Source organism: Girardinichthys multiradiatus, chromosome 9 (genome assembly GCF_021462225.1).
Source record: "Girardinichthys multiradiatus isolate DD_20200921_A chromosome 9, DD_fGirMul_XY1, whole genome shotgun sequence".
Taxonomy (NCBI): domain Eukaryota; kingdom Metazoa; phylum Chordata; class Actinopteri; order Cyprinodontiformes; family Goodeidae; genus Girardinichthys; species Girardinichthys multiradiatus.
Genome location: NC_061802.1, coordinates 17623111 through 17644799, shown reverse-complemented (window position 1 = coordinate 17644799; position 21689 = coordinate 17623111). Strand labels below are relative to the sequence as shown.

At 42.5% G+C, this 21689-nt stretch overlaps 1 protein-coding gene across 1 annotated transcript; it reads right to left on the bottom strand.

Moving 5' to 3' along the window:
- Positions 1-5795: 5795 nt before the first annotated feature.
- On the bottom strand, positions 5796-18386 carry atpaf1 (ATP synthase mitochondrial F1 complex assembly factor 1). The gene is made up of 9 exons (XM_047375469.1): positions 18147-18386; positions 11835-11943; positions 11683-11745; positions 11475-11537; positions 9834-9884; positions 9602-9649; positions 9342-9437; positions 6371-6478; positions 5796-6261 (listed from the first exon to the last, which is right to left on the bottom strand). Exons 1-9 carry the CDS (start codon positions 18359-18361, stop codon positions 6058-6060), a joined length of 957 nt encoding a protein of 318 aa, XP_047231425.1. The 5' UTR covers positions 18362-18386; the 3' UTR covers positions 5796-6057.
- Positions 18387-21689: the final 3303 nt, after the last annotated feature.

Genomic DNA, 21689 nt, shown 5'->3' with positions numbered 1-21689 from the left:
GTGTGAAGGTTCAATTAGCAGGGTAAGAGCACAGTTTTGCTCAAAATATTGAAATGCACACAACATTATGGGTGACATACCAGAGTTCAAAAGAGGACAAATTGTTGGTGCACGTCTTGCTGGCGCATCTGTGACCAAGACAACAAGTCTTTGTGATGTATCAAGAGCCACGGTATCCAGGGTAATGTCAGCATACCACAAAGAAGGACGAACCACATCCAACAGGATTAACTGTGGACGCAAGAGGAAGCTGTCTGAAAGGGATGTTCGGGTGCTAACCCGGATTGTATCCAAAAAACATAAAACCACGGCTGCCCAAATCACGGCAGAATTAAATGTGCACCTCAACTCTCCTGTTTCCACCAGAACTGTCCGTCGGGAGCTCCACAGGGTCTATATACACGGCCGGGCTGCTATAGCCAAACCTTTGGTCACTCATGCCAATGCCAAACGTTGGTTTCAATGGTGCAAGGAGCGCAAATCTTGGGGTGTGGACAATGTGAAACATGTATTGTTCTCTGATGAGTCCACCTTTACTGTTTTCCCCACATCCAGGAGAGTTACGGTGTGGAGAAGCCCCAAAGAAGCGTACCACCCAGACTGTTGCATGCCCAGAGTGAAGCATGGGGGTGGATCAGTGATGGTTTGGGCTGCCATATCATGGCATTCCCTTGGCCCAATAGTTGTGCTAGATGGGCGCGTCACTGCCCAGGACTACCGAACCATTCTTGAGGACCATGTGCGTCCAATGGTTCAAACATTGTATCCTGAAGGCGGTGCCGTGTTTCAGGATGACAATGCACCAATACACACAGCAAGACTGGTGAAAGATTGGTTTGATGAACATGAAAGTGAAGTTGAACATCTCCCATGGCCTGCACAGTCACCAGATCTAAATATTATTGAGCCACTTTGGGGTGTTTTGGAGGAGCGAGTCAGGAAACGTTTTCCTCCACCAGTATCACGTAGTGACCTGGCCACTATCCTGCAAGAAGAATGGCTTAAAATCCCTCTGACCTCTGTGCAGGACTTGTATATGTCATTCCCAAGACGAATTGACGCTGTATTGGCCGCAAAGGGAGGCCCTACACCATACTTATAAATTATTGTGGTCTAAAACCAGGTGTTTCAGTTTCATTGTCCAACCCCTGTAATGTATTGACAAAGTCAACTCTAAGGAGAATATGGCTTTGTTTTTACATAAATATATTTTTAAAAAATTGGTTTGTACCAACAGATAAAATACTGATGTTCTATACAGTAAATGTACTATACCTACAAAATAAAAAATATATTAAAATGATAAGAAAAGTAATGAGACCTGAGGACAAGGATAACACTGAGTGTTTGAGCTAAGAAGTGAGAGCTGGGTCTAAAGAAAGGTTTATTTTGGCACGACAGTGGTTCTCATGCTTCGAACCTCCTGGCAGGGATTATGTTGAATTTTAGATTTAAATTATGCTGAAAAAGCTGAAGAGTTGTATAGTAATTTGATCACCAAGGAGCAGGAAGTCAAAATAAATTTCAGTTTTTTAGAGATCTAACAAACTAGCATACTAACATGGAAATTTAAAAGCACTGTGTGGTGAGCAGAGTCTCTGTAATTTATCAGGGCTGAATGGGCGATTGTGACAAAAACTTCAATGCGAAACAATAATTCTGTCAGCCTTCATGCAAATTTTTGTTAGCATTCTGTTATTTTTGTCCATCACTGTCATGGGGAAGTCCCTCCAATTACACCCAACAGAATAGCCTACATTATACACTGCCTGGCCAAAAAAAAAAAAAGTCGCCACCTGGATTTAACTAAGGAAATAGGTACGAGCCTCCCATTGGATAATTACTTCATGGGCGATTATGTTTCAGCTGGCAACAAGCTATTTAACCCCAACTGGTGCAATGAGTTGCTCCTCATTTCTTAAACAACCATGTCGAAAGACACATGGTCGTAGAAAAGATGTCCGTCTGTTTCAGAAGGTTCAGAGATTGCAGAAACTACCAAAATTGGGTTAAGAACAACGCATTATTAAAAACTGGAAGAATTGTGGGGACCCATCGATGTGGCCGGAAAAAAATCCTGAATGATCGTGATCTGTGATCACTTAAACGTTTGATGAAATCAAAACAATCAATTAAACAACAGTAGAACTCCAGGGTATGTTTAATAGTGAAAATAAGACCTTTTCCACACGCACAATGTGAAGGGAATTCAAGGGATTGGGACTGAACAGCTGTGTAGCCTTAAGAAAACCACTAATCAGTGAGGCTAACCGGAAAAAATGGCTTAAATTTGCTAAGGAGCATAAAGATTGGATTCTGGAGCAATGGAAGAAGGTCATATGGTTTGAGTCCAGATTGACCCTGTTCCAGAGTCATGGGCCCATCAGGGTAAGAAGAGAGGCAGGTGAAGTGATGCACCCATCATGCCTAGTGCCTACTGTAGGGGGCAGTGCTATGATCTGGGGTTGCTGCAGGTGGTCAGGTCTGGGTTGAGCAACAATATGAGTTCAAAGAATGAGTTCAGCTCACTACCTGAATATACTGAATGACCACCATCAATGAAGTTTTCCTTCTCTGATGGCACGGGCATATTCCAAGATGACAATGCCAGGATTCATCGGGCTGAATTGTGAAAGAATGGTTCAGGGAGCGTGAAACATCGTTCTCACACATGGACTGGCCACCACAGAGGGCAGACCTTAACCTCATTGAGAATCTGTGCTGGAGAAGGCTTTGCGCAGCAGTCAGACTCTCCCATCATCAATGCAAGATCTTGGTGAAAGATTAATGCAACACTGGGTGGAAATAAATCTTGTGCAGAAGCTTATCGAAACAATGCCACAGCGAATGCATGCCGTAATCAAAGCTAAAGACGGTCCATCAAAATATTAGAGTATGTGACATTTTATTTTATTTTTTTTTTATGGCGACTTTTTTTTTTGGCCAGGTAGTGCATAAGCGAGCCATTCAGTGTTTTTTTTTCCATATAACTCTGGTTTACTCGTGGAGATTCACATTAATTTCAGTAACACGGCTGTCAGTCAGACCGTAGCTGAAGGTAAATATTGACGGAAAATATTCAAGAGTAATATTTAGAGAGAGCAGTTATTGATTTAATGCAATTTGCAGGAACCAGCAGATGTTTAGTACTGACAGAGAACCAGTCTAAATATTTTAGATTCTAAACTAGAAGTGATCAAATATAGTCTAGACTACTGATAAAAGACAGAAATAACCCTTTAGGTTTTCACAGAATGCAAAGCTGTCATTCAGACCATTGTCCTGTGACTGGACATAAAAAAGGCAATGACAAAAACTTGTTCAGACGCAAAGGACTGTTAAGCTTTTTATTAATACAATCACCATGATGTCACTCTTTTTGATTAATCTGCCACATCATGCTTTGTGATGAGCAGTTTAGCCAATAGTACACAAACACATGCATGCTCACACAGCTTCACAGGTGCCATGCATGCATGTTTTTAAGGAAACATGCATAACGGGTTGTCCACTAATAACACAGGTCAAAGTTTTAGACTGAGACCAGTTTGTACTTTGACATAAATGAATAATACGTGGAAATCCACTGTGCACAGAACCAGTTAAAGGGGAAACCATTTGTATAATACTTCAGTCTCAAGTTGGTCATGCTCTAAAACAGAATGCAGCTTATTTATATATAATATTGTGCAGCCACAGACATTTTGGCTGACCTGCAGAAACGTCTCGGTTTGGATGTCTTTAGGGCCTGAAGCTCAGCTCTGTCACCGTAATAATGAAGTGTTTCATTTATTTTCTTTAGATAATCAGCACTTAGACATCTTTAAAGCACTGTGAGAAATATTTTGTTAATAATGTGGCTTTTATGTTGCAACGATGAACTCGTGCTGAGGCTGTGTGTTCAATAAAAAATAATGCTGGGGAATTTGTCTGGTCAAGTATTTCATGTCTGATTATTCCAATGTCCGCAGTGGTTTTTTTTGTTTTATTATTGTCTGAAATACTCTGTGTGTATATTTCTGTGTGTATATTTGAGTCAAGCAACGGTTTTCTGTTTTGCAGCTTGCCAGTTTTTTTTTTTTTTTAGCTGAGGATGTTGTTGGGAAAAAGTTTTTCATTGTGTGATTGGTAAATGTATTTCACATTATGGCTTGTTTCAGGTAGACCTCTTCAGCCATGATGTGTCATTTAGCTTCAATGTTTTCAATGTTGGAGGGAAGATTAGCATTGTTTGTATATCGTTTTCTTTAGTTTTAGTTTTATAAAAACAGAAATGTTTTAACCGTTTGAAAACAAAAGCCTCTGGTTTGCTTCATAATAAAAACTAAAAAAAAACTTTTCATCAGCAACTTTATTTCATAGTGTTTTGTCCTGTTTGGTTTTAGACACATGAATGTTTTGTCTTTTGTTTTTAATCTGGTATTTGTAGTATTTTTATGAATGAAGCCTGCCATGATAAATTGAATTCATGTTTGTCTGATTACCTGACAATCCCTAATAATTAGGGGTCTGCACTGTTTTTGATGTACAAATGCAATAACATTGGTAAATAAACACAAATTATTCACTTGTGAGAAAAATGACCCCAATAAATGTTCAGTTTTTTTATATTAATGAAAGTGATTTAATTACAGATGAAACTCAAAAATGAACCTTGTTTAACTCATTAAACAAGATATTAACAAAATGTTGTGTTAGGACACCCTACTCCTGACTGCTAGTGTTACTACTTTTAGCTTCAGTTAGATGTGACTTGTAGCTTCTTCCAGTCCCCGAAATCAACCTGAGGAATGTTTACCCAACTGCTCACCTTCAGCTGAGATGTTTGAGGGTTTTTTTCATGGACAGTCATTTTCATGTCAGCCTACAGCATCTCAGTGAGACCAAACGCTGGGCTTTCACGCAGCTATTCCAGGACTTTCCATTTCTTTAATGCCAGCCAGTCCTTGGACTTACTGATATGTTTTGGGTCATTGTCATGTTGTAATTCATGATGTTCATAAAGTCATGATGATTAGCTGGCACAGCTGGTCCACCTGCAACAAAGCACCCCCACACCATGACACTTCCACATCCATGCTCCACAGTAGGTCTCGTGCTTTTCATGCAATGCTTTGGTTTGTGCCAAATATTTCCTCAGTTCTGGTTTCCAAATGCTTCAGTTTTAAGCTCCTCTGTTCAAAGAACATTATTCCAGTGGTCCTGGTTCTTGTTTATGTTCTCTCTGGCAAACTTCAGTCTGGCCTTCATGGGGAAACGTTTCCTCCCTGCGCATCTTCTATGAAAGTTAAACTTGTGATTTTAGAGGCATACGCTTTCACATAGCCTCCTATAGGTCCTGTTACTAGTTTAGGTGTTTTGAAGGCTTCTTTTAGGCTTTGAATGTCATCCACTCACTGGCCCTTTCCTTATACATGGTAATAACAATTTCAAACTCTTCTAAAACCTTGATGTCTGTTCTTCAGCTTTTATTAAAAACACAGGGCCTGAGTCAAAGAGAGGACCTAAGACTTGAGAGAGATTGTAGAAAAAGGATTATTCAAAAATCCCCGGATACCTCTCCTAAAGGAGCTGTGAGGTTTTCAATAAACACATAATTGTCCCTTTAATTATGGTTGCAGGCCTTTTTCTGTCATATAAATATGTATGAATATTGAACATTATTTTATTGATGGTTTGAGGAACAGGAGTTCTGGCCTTATTTAAAATGATTCAGATCACAATTCAATAAAGTTTCCCTGCAGCTATGTTGAAGACATACATGTCTACACATTGCAAGCCAAAAACAAGAATAATCACTGTTAAGAGCTTTTTTATTAAATATCAAATGCAGGATTTCATGCTTAGCTTGGGTGCTAAAAACGTTTCTTGGGTCCAGTCAGAAAAGAGGGAGATGCGATTCCATTTATTTCTCCACAATATTTCCTAACTCATTAAATGTTGCTTCATAAGATACAGTTCCTGCTTCTTCTAGGTAATTCTCTCCGATTGTGAATTTGGATCCACGTGGAAAGTGCTGAAGGAAAGAAAAAGCTTCAGTCTGCGTCAGATAATTAGTCACTGGCCATCTCCAGTTAATCTGGAGCCTCCCGGGGTGCCTGCAGACCCAAGCCCGCTCTGTTCCAGCTCTGCTATCACCGACATGTGTTTAAAGTCTTCAGGGTGGTGGTTGAACGTCTCCACCAATCGATACGTCTCCTGCCTCTGCGTGCCGTAGAACAGCTGCACCTGATTGGCCAAGCACTGAGCCTGGTGGACAGTCTGAGAAACAAGAGAGATGTTTTAAATGTCCCTGAAATATCAATCCTTGTTCAGTTCAGGCAGAGTACAAGAACGTCAGGCAAAAACAATCTTTTAAAAACAGGCTTACAATGAACTTGGGATCCATCTCGGCTGTCATGAGAACGATGCCCTTCTCCTCCTTCAGGTCCAGGTAGTGGTAGAGGACCAGCTGACTCGGAGCGTTCTCGCCGTGCGTCTGGATGCAGACAGAGAGGAGAGCGCTGCTGCTAACACCATCACCTGCACTTTGAATGCTCTCAAATATTCATTATTATGCATATTTGCTGATTTTCGATTTAAGTAGAAAGGTTTTACATAAAAAAAAATTTACTGGGTACTATGAAAATGTTTTAACAGGCTGCAAAACAAGTAAAGCCATGATGTCAATTCCAGAGACAGAAAATTAAGTCTATAATATGAAAGGACACCTAAAACACATTCATTGTGTTTTAGGTGTGTTATTATCCTTTAGGTGTGACTCCGTTGTAAGGAAATAGCCCAGATATAATGCACCACCTCATTTTAGCTTCACAGCTTAAAACCATCAGACTGATGGGTCGGACGAGTAGCAAGGCTCATTTTAGCAAATATTTAAAGATGTTTATTCTGACAAATCCAAACTAAAACAATGACTGACCACTAAAGATGTGGAATCCGTCCCGTTTGAGGATGCTCAGCCTGTTTTTTTATTTGTAGCAAAAAATAAATAAAATCCCACATAAGAAACATTAAAGAGTTGGCCATTCTGTTTTTGTAAAATATACCTAAGAAATTGCAAAAATTAATGAGTTTTTTTTTTTAGATCAAGAAAAGAAAACAAAAGAGAATCGGGAATAAAGAAATTTACAAATATATGCATGCTTGTCATGCACTATTTCCCAACCTAAATTTCCACCTGGTTTAAGATCTAGACTGTTTAACAGCCGTGTCATTGATCTGCCTTTGCCTAAAAAAAGTATCTTCCTTCTGAAAAAGATGCCTCTTCACACAGAATGACCTCATCACCAGTAAACCTGCTTTGGGTTGATGGAAGGAGCAAATGTTCAGCTGCATCAAAACTGGAAATCGGCTCGTTTTCTTCAGGCGGCCATCTCTGGATGTTTTATTAGCCCGACGCCAAACACATCAGCATCACCTCCTCAGCCAGTTCAGATTTAGGAGTCATATTCAGTCACATGACTGCTTCTCTTTGAGCCACTGGAACCATGTTTTCTTCTGTTTAGGTGTTAATGATGGTTCTAGTTTAAGTTAATTTTCTTAAGCACATTTTCTACAGTTCACTCCCAACGACTGGCTCCTGTTTCTGCCCATTTATCTCTAATGTATTATGTTTCGCAGTTTCTATTTTTTTCTTCTGTTCACGGCCCGTGTTCACAAGTAATCCTAAGACTAAAAGTAGCTCCTAGTGACGTCATTCTGAGAAAAATCTTAAAATGTCTTGAATTCTAAGATTTTTCTTAGAATTTTCCCTCGGTAAGATAAAAGTTACTCACGAAGCATCTTAGGCCTTAAGAGAGCTCCTGATGTGAGGAAATGTTAGGAGTAGTGAGGAGGACTTTTATTGAGGCTACGAGTGTTTTAAGCAGCGAAGATGGTGGAAAGACAGAGAGAAAGGAGAGATATTCTCCAAACAATGAACAGTAAATTAATAAAACACTACCGGCTTGTTTGCGCCGGGATCCACCCTCTTAATAGTCAATATCCATCATACAGTTATTAATATAGAGATAAGATAACCTTTATCAACCCCTTAGGGGGAAATTAAATAGTTTCAGCGGCAGGACAGATTAAAGGTGCACCTCTAGTAAGGTAATATTAGGATAAATAAATTATAGAAAAAATAATAAATAACCAAGAATAAAAAGTGAAAAGAATTACAAACAATATCGTACAGAATTATTTAAATATTTACAGACTGTAAAATACTTTCAAAAAATACACTCGGAAAAACTTGAAAAAATATACATAATTAAAAAATCTAGACAAGATACCGTCCAATAATCTAAGCACTATAAACGTAGAAGATGTAAATGAGGTGAATAAGTGCTGTATTGTACATGATGTCAGCAGTCTAGGCCTAAATGGTCATCTACAACGATCCCCGTCTGTAGAGAAGTTCTCTGGTGTTCTGCTATCTCCTCTCTAGCTTCTGAAAGCAGCAGGAACCAGAGCTGCTCACATTCCAGGCTGGTGCTGAAAGCAGGGGGAACGACGCATTGATCTGCCCGGGAACACCCAGCAGGCTCTGCTCCTCGGTTCAGTTCAGTTTCTCCATCTTTTGTTTTCCGTTTTGTTTTGGTCGTTTTACCAAACTAAACCTCATTATACAATAAGGCAATCACAGTAAAATGCTGGATTTTTATATTAATATCGAATTAATTAATAGGAAATAGATGCAGTAAAAAAAAAGACCAGCATGGCGAGTACACATAATAATAAGCAAATCAAAATAATGATCAGCATTTAAATAAGCTACATTCAAACATGTTGTTGCTGTCTGACAGTTAATTAATTCTTGCTAAGTTATCCTCATGGTTTACACATTTTGTCCTTGCCAGGAATGTTTAGGCTAAGATAGGAGCTCTCTGAGAGGACTCAGATATTCTTTGTAAATATGGGCCCTTATGTCTTCCTAGGTCAATCAGGATGTTTCCCTTTTACAACCTGAACATTTTGTATGGATTTTCCAAATTTTGGACCAAGCTGAGGAGAAACCAACATCTTTCTCTGCACTCTACGGTGTTTTACGTCCTTGAAATAATCTTTTGGCAAACATAGCATCTTGTTGGGGCTGTTTCCTTTTAATCAGTCCTCTGCAGCAAGCTCTGAGAGTGTTCCCTTTAACTGCAGACCCATTTGCAAAATTAGGCTTGTGCATCAAATTACAGAGAGAACCCAGAATGTTTATCTGTTAAATAAAAAGTTTTGTTATATCTGATATTTTTCACTGCAGTAAATTATGCGGTGAAGCTAACGGTATGTAACAGTGTCTGTCAGGAGGTGGTGCCATCAAATGAGTTGATTAGGAGGACGGAAAGTGCAAACACAAAGCGGTCTACCTGGATGTTTATAAGTGAGGAGAAGTGCAGCTCGTGTCTGGACCACTGACCCACGAAGAACTCGTATCCCTCCTTCTGAGGCAGAGCGAAAAGGAACTGGGGAGAGCACACAGACAGGTCGGCGTGGAACACCATGACAGGAACATAATTACTAACAAAAAATCTAAAATGATTTCTGCTTCTGCACTTCACATACAAACAGCCTAACTCTGACTTGGCAGTGAAACTGAACTGTTGCTTTGTTTCAGCAGGGATCTTACCATGGGGCAGGACTTAGATCTGCCTAAAATCACCTCATAGATCTGGGACTGGAAGCAGGACACAAGACAGCCATTAGATCAGCCATTCATCCACAAACACTTATTAAAATGGAAAACATGTAGCTTGTTGGTAAGTTGTTAAACTGCAGATGAGGCACACTTGGTTATATTCAGACAGTTAAAACACGGGTCACATAAAAGGCTTGTTGGGATTCATCAGTAATGAACTCACCGGGATGGCGGCGCTGATCGTGTCTTTGGTGGAATAATACTGCATCCAAAGCTGGGAAGAGTATATGATAAATGTTCAATCTACATCTATAGTGCAGCTAAAAAAAAATAAAAACCCCTAGAGGGCGCAATAGAGTGAAGGTAAAGCTAAGGGTTTGCACAGCAGGCTAAGGTCAACACAAGGTTTAAAACTATAACAGCGATGGTCATTTTTTTATTATCATTTAGGCTATTTAACAAAATTTAACACAGTTACAGAACAGTTCAGAAATACTGGCACTGAGGTTTACCCAGAGGGTATTTAAACCCAACAAAATGTGTTTATTAAGGTTTGCAAAAGGTCAAACTTATTAAAGGCTCAACTCTACACTCACAACTTAAAATAGCCCAAAACAAGCTTTAAACAGAAATGAATGATTGAATAAATGAATATTCCCTTCTGTGACCTATTGGTCAGACATTACAACAGATACAAATCTCTAATGTAGAAAACACAGTAGGCAACAAGTAGCTGCTACCACGCGGCTCAACAATTCATTTAAATCAATATTTGCAGCGCATGTACTGTGAAAAACAACCTGACCAGAACCTGAGCTAGACTCAAGATTCTCCAAAAACAGTTGTAGTTAGTATCTTTTATCAAGTATCAAAGTTTCATAAAAACAGAACCTGCATTAAGTGCATAAGACACAAACTTTTGCACAAACACTTGGGAGGTGGATTGGAAATGTAAGAGCAGCCTTTACTTGTAGATTTTAAAGAGTTGATGGCAGGTAATTAGAATAATTAGACTACAAGGAAGGACTTAGAGACACAGAATCCTAATTTTATTGTTTTTAATTCAGATTATATGGATAAGAGTTTTTTGGACCAGAGCATCTAAAAAGGAAACTGCTTCTGTCGCTACTTCTGGACATTAATTTGACCTGTACTATTAAAGGCAGCGGGTTTTCTTGATTTCTCTGTTTGTAAACAGGGTGTCTGCCTTTCAGCAGGTGAGAATCCTGATAAAGATCTGCCTCCCACTCATCTTTCAAAACCTCTTAATGCCACCAGTAAACCTGCAGTCTGAAAGCAAAGCTCGCTGTTGGGAACCAACACAAGAATCAGATGTTTATTATAAGATGGAGCTTGATTACTCAGATCTGGCTGGTGTGAGTTAGATTGAGCTTTCTTTCTAATTATTCTGCTATAGAGTCACTGCTACAGTTACTGGAGGACATAGAGACAACTTTTTTTTTGTAATCACTGTCGCCATGGCCTTTCTTTTTTTTTTTATTCCCATAGAACGTACACCTGACTGAGTGTTTCAGTCGAGTTAGACAGGTTCTCATCCTAAATCTGGGTCTGCTGGAGGTCTTTTCCTGCTAAAAGGGCACTGCTCCTCTCCGCTATCGCCTTGTGCTTGATCAGATTGAGAGTTGACAGCAGACAGCTTTTTACTTTGTGGAGTCGTCTGACAAACCAAATGTGACCTTAATTTAAATGAACTTAAATTAACTTGGCCTGATTTGGACAGTTGGTACCCTGAGATAATGTTTGTTTTGAATTCACCCCATCCACATTAACTGAATGAAACTAACCTTGGTCTGTTGTAGTCTGAGTTGTTTTTTTAACCAGAAAGATCATAGACCCGACTCACCTGTGCGATCTCCTTGCCCGTCTTGTCCTTTATCATCTCCAGATTGAGGATGGAACCCAACGTCTGGAGGAGATCAGTATTACGCAAACATCATCATATTGAATCATTATTTTAGTAATTTTGTAAAGGCCCCAAATTAAAACTCTTTTCAGCTATGCTGAAAATATCCCAGATGTGATCCTCGTCTTGGTTTCTTCGTCCAGCTCACCTTGTTCTTTGTAAAACCTCCAGACGCTCCATCCCCAGCAGCCATCTTATCTCTTTGTTCAAACTAAAAAGGAAAAAAAAAAAAACGAATAATTTCCTTTTTGTGAACAAAAACGGCCAATTCCTGAACATGAAGTTCAGCTGAAACGCCACCTCCTGCTCCATGACATGGACAAACTCCGCCTGCTTCGAGTGTCCGAGGACATCCTTCTTGGTTTCATGCCGCTTCTCCAGTCGCTCCTTGTACTCCTGTGGTTTCGCACTAAAAGCAAACAGAAAAATAATCACTATTCACTTCTCAACACCCTCCTTCGGTCAAATACTTTTCATATTTTACTGCCAACAATGCACATTTAGTTTTTAGTTATTTCCTCACAACATTTCCCAAAGAACATTTAAGCCACTTTTTTCTTAAATCAATCTAATTTCAAAGTATGTATTATTTAGAGCTGCAACAAGAAATCAACTTGACCATTGTTGGTTGAGTCTCAGCTTGATTAACCCTGTCTGGTGCCCATTCAGTTGGAAACACAACAATCCAATCTTTTTTTAAGCAGTGAACACACCATGCCTATGCACCGGTAGCTCACAACAATACCTGTCTTCTGTGTGAAAAGCGAAAAGTAGAGCTAAATCCATTTCCAGTATTAGGGAGGTGCTTACATTACAGCCAGAGGAAGAACAGATATATAAAAAGCTTTAGGAGGAAACTGTGTTTCAAATGTCTGTGGCTGATTCGAAATGTAGGAGCAACGTTCAGCAGATAAAAGGAAGGTTAATTATATTATATAACTACAATACAGACCAAAGGTTTGGACACACCTTCTCATTCAAAGAGTTGTCTTTATTTTCATGACTATGAATGTTGTAGCTTCACACTGAAGGCATCAAAACTATGAATTAAAACATGTGGAATTATATACTGAACAAAAAAGTGTGAAACAACTGAAAATATGTCTTATATTCTAGGTTCTTCAAAGTAGCCACCTTTTGCTTTGATTACTGCTACACACACTCTTGGCATTCTGCTGATGAGCTTCAAGATGCCCCTGGTAGGGTCTCCCATGGCAAACAGGCTCTAGGTGACGGGTCAGACAAAGAGCGGTTCGAGAATCCCTCATGATGACTACAGAATTGAGGCACGTGACGTCGCCCGGTACGGCGGAGCCGGGGTCCCACCCTGGAGAACAGGCCTGGGGTCGGGACTCGTCGGAGAGCGCCTGGTGGCCAGGTTGCTCCTCGCGGGACCCGGCCGGGCCAAGCCCGAACGAGAGACGCGAGACCATCCCCCTGTGGGCCCACCACCTGCAGGGGGAACCGTGAGGGACCGGTGCAAAGAGGATTGGGCGGCGGACGAAGGTGGAGACCTCGGCGGCCCGATCCCCTTAGGCTGGCTTTAGGGACGTGGAATGTCACCATGCTGGGGGGGAAGGAGCCTGAGCTGGTGCGGGAGGTCGAGAGATATTGACTAGAAATAGTCGAGCTCGCCTCCACGCACAGCGTGGGCTCTGGAACCCATCTCCTTGAGAGGGGCTGGACTCTCTTCTACTCTGGAGTGGCCCGCGGGGAGAGGCGGCGGGCTGAGGTGGGTTTGCTTGTTGCCCCCCAGCTCAGCCGTCTCGTGTTGGGGTTTACCCCAGTGGATGAGAGGGTCGCACAGTGGATGAGAGGGTCGCATTCCTGCGCCTTCGGGTTGGGGAGAGGTCTCTGACTATCATTTCGGCCTACGGGCCGAGTGGTAGTGCAGAGTACCCGGCCTTCTTGGCGTCCCTGTTGGGGGTGCTGGATAGTGCCCCTCCTGGGGACTCCATTATTCTGCTGGGGGACTTCAACGCCCAAGTGGGAAACGACAGTGACACCTGGAGAGGCGTGATCGGAAGGAATGGCCTCCCCGATCTGAATCCGAGCGGTGTTTTGTTATTAGACTTTTGTGCTAGCCACGGATTGTCCATAATGAACACCATGTTCAAACATACGGGTGTCCATCAGTGCATTTGGCACCAGGATACCCTAGGCAGGAGGTCAATGATCGACTTTGTTGTCGTATCAGAAGACCTTCGGCCGCATGTTTTGGACACTCGGGTGAAGAGAGGGGCTGAGCTGTCCACTGATCAACACCTGATGGTGAGTTGGATCCGCTGGAGGAGGAGAAAGCCGGACAGACTTGGCAGGCCCAAGCGCATAGTGAGGGTCTGCTGGGAACGTCTGGCAGAGCCCTCGGCCAGGGATGTATTCAACTCTCACCTCCGGGAGAGCTTTGACCAGATCCCGGGGGATGTTGGAGACATAGAGTCCGAGTGGACCATGTTCTCCACATCTATTGTCGATGCTGCTGCCCGTAGCTGCGGCCGTAAGGTCTGCGGTGCCTGTCGCGGCGGCAATCCCCGAACCCGGTGGTGGACACCGGCAGTAAGGGATGCTGTCAAGCTAAAGAAGGAGTCCTATCGGCTGTGGTTGGCTTGTGGGACTCCTGAGGCGGCTGACGTGTACGTAAAGCCAAGCGTGCTGCGGCCCGGGCTGTGGCAGAGGCAAAAACTCGGACCTGGGAGGAGTTTGGTGAGGCCATGGAGAAGGACTACCGGTTGGCCCCGAAGCGATTCTGGCAAACCGTCCGGCGCCTCAGGAGGGGGAAGCAGTGCTTCGCCAACACTGTTTACAGTGGGGTTGGGGAGCTCCTGACCTCGACTGGGGACATTATTGGGTGGTGGCAGGAGTACTTCGAGGATCTCCTCAATCCTGCCATCACGCATTCCCTGGTGGAAACAGAGGCTGGGGACTCGGGGTTGGACTCTTTCATCACCCAGGCTGAAGTCACCGAGGTGGTTAAAAAGCTCCGCGGTGGCAAGGCTTCGGGGTTGGATGAGATCCGCCCTGAGTACCTCAAGTCTTTGGATGTTGTGGGGCTGTCATGGTTGACACGCCTCTTCAACATTGCATGGCGGTCGGGGACAGTGTCTTTGGATTGGCAGACTGGGGTGGTGGTCCCCCTTCATAAGAAGGGTGACTGGAGGGTGTGTTCCAACTACAGGGGGATCACACTCCTCAGCCTCCCTGGTAAGGCCTACGCCAGGGTATTGGAGAGGAGAGTCCGGCCGATAGTCGAACCCCGGCTTCAGGAGGAGCAGTGTGGTTTTCGTCCCGGCCGTGGGACACTGGACCAGCTCTATACCCTCAACAGGGTACTCGAGGGTTCATGGGAGTTTGCCCAACTGTGTTTTGTGGACCTGGAGAAAGCATTTGACTATGTCCCTCATGATGCCCTGTGGGAGGTGCTCCAGGAGTATGGAATCGGTGGCTCTTTACTAGGGCCATCCGGTCTCTGTACAAGCGGAGCGGGAGTTTGGTTCGAATTGCCGGCACTAAGTCGGACCTGCATGTTGGACTCCGGCAGGGCTGCCCTTTGTCACCGGTCCTGTTCATAACTTTTATGGACAGGATTTCTAGGGGCAGCCAAGGGCCGGAGGGGGTGTGGTTTGGGGACCAGAGGATTTCGTCTCTTCTTTTTGCAGATGACGTGGTCGTGCTGGCCCCATCTAGCCAAGACCTACAGCATGCACTGGGGCGGTTCGCAGCAGAGTATGAAGCGGCTGGGATGAAGATCAGCTCCTCCAAGTCCGAGGCCATGGTTCTCGACCGGAAAAAGGTGGCTTGTCCTCTTCAGGTTGGAGGGGAGTTCCTGCCTCAAATGGAGGAGTTTAAGTTTCTCGGGGTCTTGTTCACGAGTGAGGGAAGAATGGAGCGGGAGATCGACAGACGGATCGGTGCGGCTGCCACAGTAATGGGGGCGCTGTGCCGGTCCGTTGTGGTGAAGAGAGAGCTGAGCCGAAAAGCGAAACTCTCGATTTACCGGTTAGTCTACGTTCCTACCCTCACCTATGGCCATGAACTTTGGGTCATGACCGAAAGAACGAGATCCCGGATACAAGCGGCTGAAATGAGCGTCCTCCGTAGGGTGGCCGGGCACTCTCTTAGAGATAGGGTGAGGAGCTCGGCCATCCGGGAGGGGCTCGGAGTAGAGCCACTGCTTCTCCACATTGAGAGGAGCCAGTTGAGGTGGCTCGGGCATCTATACCGGATGCCTCCTGGACGCCTTCCTCGGGAGGTGTTCCAGGCACGTCCCACCGGGAGGAAGCCCAGGACACGGCCCAGGACACGCTGGAGGGACTATGTCTCTCGGCTGGCCTGGGAACGCCTTGGGCTCCCCCCGGAAAAGCTGGAAGAGGTGTCTGGGGAGAGGGACGTCTGGGCGTCTCTGCTGAGTCTGCTGCCTACTCTCTGCGGTCCAGCTCACCCCAAACCATCTCGATTGGGTTCCGGTCCGGTGACTGTGGAGGCCAGGTCATCTGGCGCAGCACCCCATCACTCTCCTTCTCGGTCAAATAGCCCTTACACAGCCTGGAGGTGTGTTTGGGATCATTGTCCTGTTGAAAAATAAATGATGGTCAAACTAAACGCAAACCGGATGGAATAGCATGCCGCTGCAAGATGCTGTGGTAGCCATGCTGGTTCAGTGTGCCTTCAATTTTGAATAAATCCCCAACAGTGTCACCAGCAAAGCACCCCCACACCATCACACCTCCTCCTCCATGCTTCACGGTGGGAACCAGGCATGTAGAGTCCATCTGTTCATCTCTTCTGTGCCGCACAAAGACACGGTGGTTGGAACCAAAGATCTCAAACTTGGACTCATCAGACCAAAGCACAGATTTCCACTGGTCTAATGTCCATTCCTTGTGTTCTTTAGCCCAAACAAGTCTCTTCTGCTTGTTGCCTGTCCTCAGCCTGGTTTCCTAGCAGCTATTTTACCATGAAGGCCTGATTCACACAATCTCCTCTTAACAGTTGTTCTAGAGATGTGTCTGCTGCTAGAACTTTGTGTGGCATTGACCTGTTCTCTAATCTGAGCTGCTGTTAACCTGCGATTTCTGAGGCTGGTGACTCGGATGAACTTATCGTCCGCAGCAGAGGTGACTCTTGGTCTTCCTTTCCTAGAGCGGTCCTCATGTGAGCCAGTTTCTTTGTAGCGCTTGATGGTTTTTGCGACTGCACTTGGGGACACTTTCAAAGTTTTCACAATTGTTCGGACTGACTGACCTTCATTTCTTAATGATGGCCACTTGTTTTTCTTTACTTAGCTGCTTTTTTGTTGCCATAATACAAATTCTAACAGTCTCTTCAGTAGGACTATCAGCTGTGTACTGTATTCACCTCCTGCACAACACAACTGATGGTCCCAATCCCATTTATAAGGCTTGAAATCCCACTTATTAAACCTGACAGGGCACACCTGTGAAATGAAAACCATTTCAGGTGACTACCTCTTGAAACTCATCAACAGAATGCCAAGAGTGTGCGTAGCAGTAATCAAAGCAAAAGGTGGCTACTTTGAAGAACCTAGAATATAAGACATATTTTCAGTTGTTTCACACTTTTTTGTTCAGTATATAGTTCCACATGTGTTAATTCATAGTTTTGATGCCTTCAGTGTGAAGCTACAATATTCATAGTCATGAAAATAAAGAAAACTATTTGAATGAGAAGGTGTGTTCAAACCTTTGGTCTGTACAGTATGTTTGACCCATTTCCAAATCCAGCCTGTTATTGAACTGGCTGGATTTGGAAATGCTGGCAACCTTTTGGAAATTTAAGCGTTAGGGTAAGGATCTACATTCTCTGCTGCAGAGGTCCTCTAACACGAAGTAAGCACATCACATTTAACCTCTCAGCTGAAGAAAAAGCTTTTTCCTGGTCCCTTCCAGACTATAGACCAGCAAAATAACTTCTTATTCTGTGAAAGCGGCAAACTGAGATGCCAAAATATGAGAAGCATATGACCTCATCTCTGTTATAATCAAAATGTTTTGTGTAATATAGCCTTTCTATACTTGCTAGTTTCTCTTCTATGAATAATCTCATTTTGTTTTATTTAGAAATTCAGGTTTCAAACAATCCATGATTAGTCATAACTAAACATGGATTAATGTATTCAACCTAGAGTTTGTATTCGATTTCATGTTTTAGAAAAAAAAATTTTATGAAAATACAGCCAGAGTTATGAGATTTATTTACATTTACTAAGGGGTCTCTGACTTCAAATGAAATTAATCAATTTCACTTTAATGTTTTTAAAGTAAGCATCTAAAATGGTAGATTTTTTTATTGTTTCCACTGAGGTAATATTCGGTACAAGGTTCAAGCTTTCTGCTGAATTTGCCTGAAATTTAAAATGAACTTTTTCTATACAGAATAACAGCAACATTTGACTACTTTTTGTGACCTAAGGGTTAAAAACATTTACCAGCTTAGTACAGCGCGTAATTATAGGCCGAATTTTTGATTTGACAGTAAGTGTTTCAGTCACACTTTCCATGGCACCACGCAGTGCTGTCTGTGCTGTAAAGCATCTGATAACCTTTAAAATAGCACACTCTGTAACAGGGTTTCGGACGCTGCTAGCTCGCTGACCTGCGCAGCTTCTTGATCTTCTCTTGGTACTTGCTGTAGAACGGATTCTCCTCCAGCTCCGGTTCCTTCCGTACAGAGAAGGCCCGGTACTGCTCTCGGACCAGTCCGGGGATCAGCGTCCTGGTGCCCGCGGCTCTGACCGCTAACATGCCCCGGTACAAACATGACAACTGGATCAACGCTGCCGACATCTTTCCATCGCCGGCGTCCCACATCTATGATGTTCCGACCGGGTATGAGGCGATGCGTGTTCTTTGGTTCCGAAGACTCAGAAGCTACCAGAAGTGGTTTTGTTTCAGTTTATACTGTTGAACTGAGAACCAGTAGTTTTTGTAACGGTAAAAAAAAAATATCTATCTATCTATCTATCTATCTATCTATCTATCTATCTATCTATCTATCTATCTATCTATCTATCTATCTATCTATCTATCTATCTATCTATCTATCTATCTATCTATCTATCTATCAGTATGTTAATAAAATAAAAGTGGTTGCTTTAACTTACTTTTGCACTTAAGTAAATAAATAAATGATATGATATATGAAATTAAATGATATGATGGTAGGCACTTCAATGGCAATGTTGTAGGTGTCTGTCTGCATTTTCCGGTAAGTTGGAAAAGAGAAATAAACAAAGAACAACTAAGTGGAGGTGTCTCGCTCTTTTTCAACAGCTTCTCTATCATACAGCACTAGATGTTTTTACTACAAGCTTTCTGTCCGCCTCTATTTGATTCCCTAACATCTGAGTCAGATGTTGATTCTGGAAGTTAAATTCAAATTTATCAGTTTTTATCCAGGCATACATTTGTAGTCCTATAATCCTTCTTGGCAGGATGGTATGTGCATCTTTGCATATGTTGGGTTGTACTTTTTGATTGTAACTAAAATTAATATTGATACCTTTGACATACAGTTTCCAATAGAAAAATAAAGTACCTTTTAACCGTTGACCTTAAAATGATCTTTGTGACTCTTTTCATCAACAAAAGTGAGAAGCAACTTTACGAACAGTAAGCCACACCCTACAGCCACTTTGCTAGTCCATCAGAAAAAGTCCACAGCATTAATATGAAATAAACGTAATAATAATAATAATTTAAAAAATAACTGCTTACAAGACTGTTTTCCTGTGAAACCACTACCAGCTCATTACCACTTTGGTGCTAAGATTGACCAACATCAATTTATAAATAAATGGAAACAATAATTAGCTCTTTTTGTATTGACCAACATAAAAGATGTATATTATTCTGCACTGATCAACTTTTCTGTTTTTTAAACTGTTTTTATAAACACTTTGAGTGTGCAACAACTCCTTAATATGGAAGGAAATATTATGTACTTACAGAGGTTGGACAATGAAACTGAAACACCTGTCATTTTAGTGTGGGAGGTTTCATGGACCAGCCTGGTAGCCAGTCTTCATTGATTGCACATTGCACCAGTAAGAACAGAGTGTGAAGGTTCAATTAGCAGGGTAAGAGCACAGTTTTGCTCAAAATATTGAAATGCACACAACATTATGGGTGACATACCAGAGTTCAAAAGAAGACAAATTGTTGGTGCACGTCTTGCTGGCGCATCTGTGACCAAGACAGCAAGTCTTTGTGATGTATCAAGAGCCACGGTATCCAGGGTAATGTCAGCATACCACCAAGAAGGACAAACCACATCCAACAGGATTAACTGTGGACGCAAGAGGAAGCTGTGTGAAAGGGATGTTCGGGTGCTAACCCGGATTGTATCCAAAAAACATAAAACCACGGCTGCCCAAATCACGGCAGAATTAAACGTGCACCTCAACCCTCCTGTTTCCACCAGAACTGTCCGTCGGGAGCTCCACAGGGTCAATATACACGGCTGGGCTGCTATAGCCAAACCTTTGGTTACTCATGCCAATGCCAAACGTCGATTTCAATGGTGCAAGGAGCACAAATCTTGGGCTGTGGACAATGTGAAACATGTATTGTTGTGCACCAATACACACAGCAAGACTGGTGAAAGATTGGTTTGATGAACATGAAAGTGAAGTTGAACATCTCCCATGGCCTGCACAGTCACCAGATCTAAATATTATTGAGCCACTTTGGGGTGTTTTGAAGGAGCGAGTCAGGAAACGTTTTCCTCCACCAGTATCACGTAGTGACCTGGCTACTATCCTGCAAGAAGAATGGCTTAAAATCCCTCTGACCACTGTGCAGGACTTGTATATGTTATTCCCAAGATGAATTGACGCTGGATTGGCCACAAGAGGAGGCCCTACACCATACTAATAAATTATTGTGGTCTAAAACCAGGTGTTTCAGTTTCATTGTCCAACCCATGTATGTGCGTTTGTATAACAGTAAAACGTTGGAGACTGACGGAGAAACTGTCTGGATGTTGCTATGACACATTTTAACCTATAGAGGTCAGTACAGACTTTGTTTTGCACCTGTTTGAACCCTCACCTCCCATCTCTGCTTTGATCATCTGTTAGTTAAAACCCTCATCTCTGCTGATCATTGCGCTTCAGACATAATCAATTGCAGCTCTCGTGTTGTCCTCACAGCATACAAACACACACTCATCTCCCTGCGTGTGTTTGTGTGTGTGTTCACAGGTGCTGTAAATTGCATGTGCATTTCCCCGATGATGGTCTGAGTGCTTCAGTATTTTACTCTCCACAATAATTTCTTCGGGTTCTTCTGATCAATAAACAAAGCAGCCGGGAACAATGCTTCTGGAGGCGAGCAGACGACAACAATAATGTTTGTGTGTATGTGTTTATCATGAGTGTGTCAGCTGCTCGTCACTGCACCACTTGGTTGACTTTTTACTTTACATTTTGATTGTTTTTAATGCGCATGACTTTGGTCAAAACAGTTGTTTCTAATGGGATTTTATGAATAAAGGATTTTGTAAATATGTCCTTTGCAGTTGGATGGTATAACTTACTGTGCAGTAATGTGGAAAGAGAAAAGGGGATTTGATGATCAGGCACAACATGACCCAGTGATTTATTAAGGCATTTTATAAGTTTCAGTCATTATGTAGACTGAAACATTTAGCAAACTTGCTAAAAAGCAAAGTCCATTAGAAGCGAGACAAACAGTTTCCACTGTCCTCAAGTGTTGAGATGCTGCACCTGTCTTCATCAAAACCTGCTGCACCTCAGTGTGTCTGCAGTATGAAATAAAATTTCCATTTTTAATAGAAGCATTCACATGTAGCCCAAAATGGAAGAGACCAACAATTGTAAAATGACAACAGTGTGACCATATGTACAACAAACACAAACAGTAGAATAAAGTAAAATCTGAAAAGGCTGTGTCTCAAAATAAACACTCAAATCTACAGCTCCGAGATCCTGTTCAGGGCCTAATATGGATTAATTGAGTTCATCAGAACATCAGCATATTTACACACACCTCTGATTTTTGGCTGGCAAGCCTGTCAGATCACCTTCTGGTTCTGAACCTCTTAACGAAGCACACTGAAGTGTTTGCCGGACTTTTTTCTATGTGTCTGCTCAGGTAGACAGTTCAAGAAACTGGA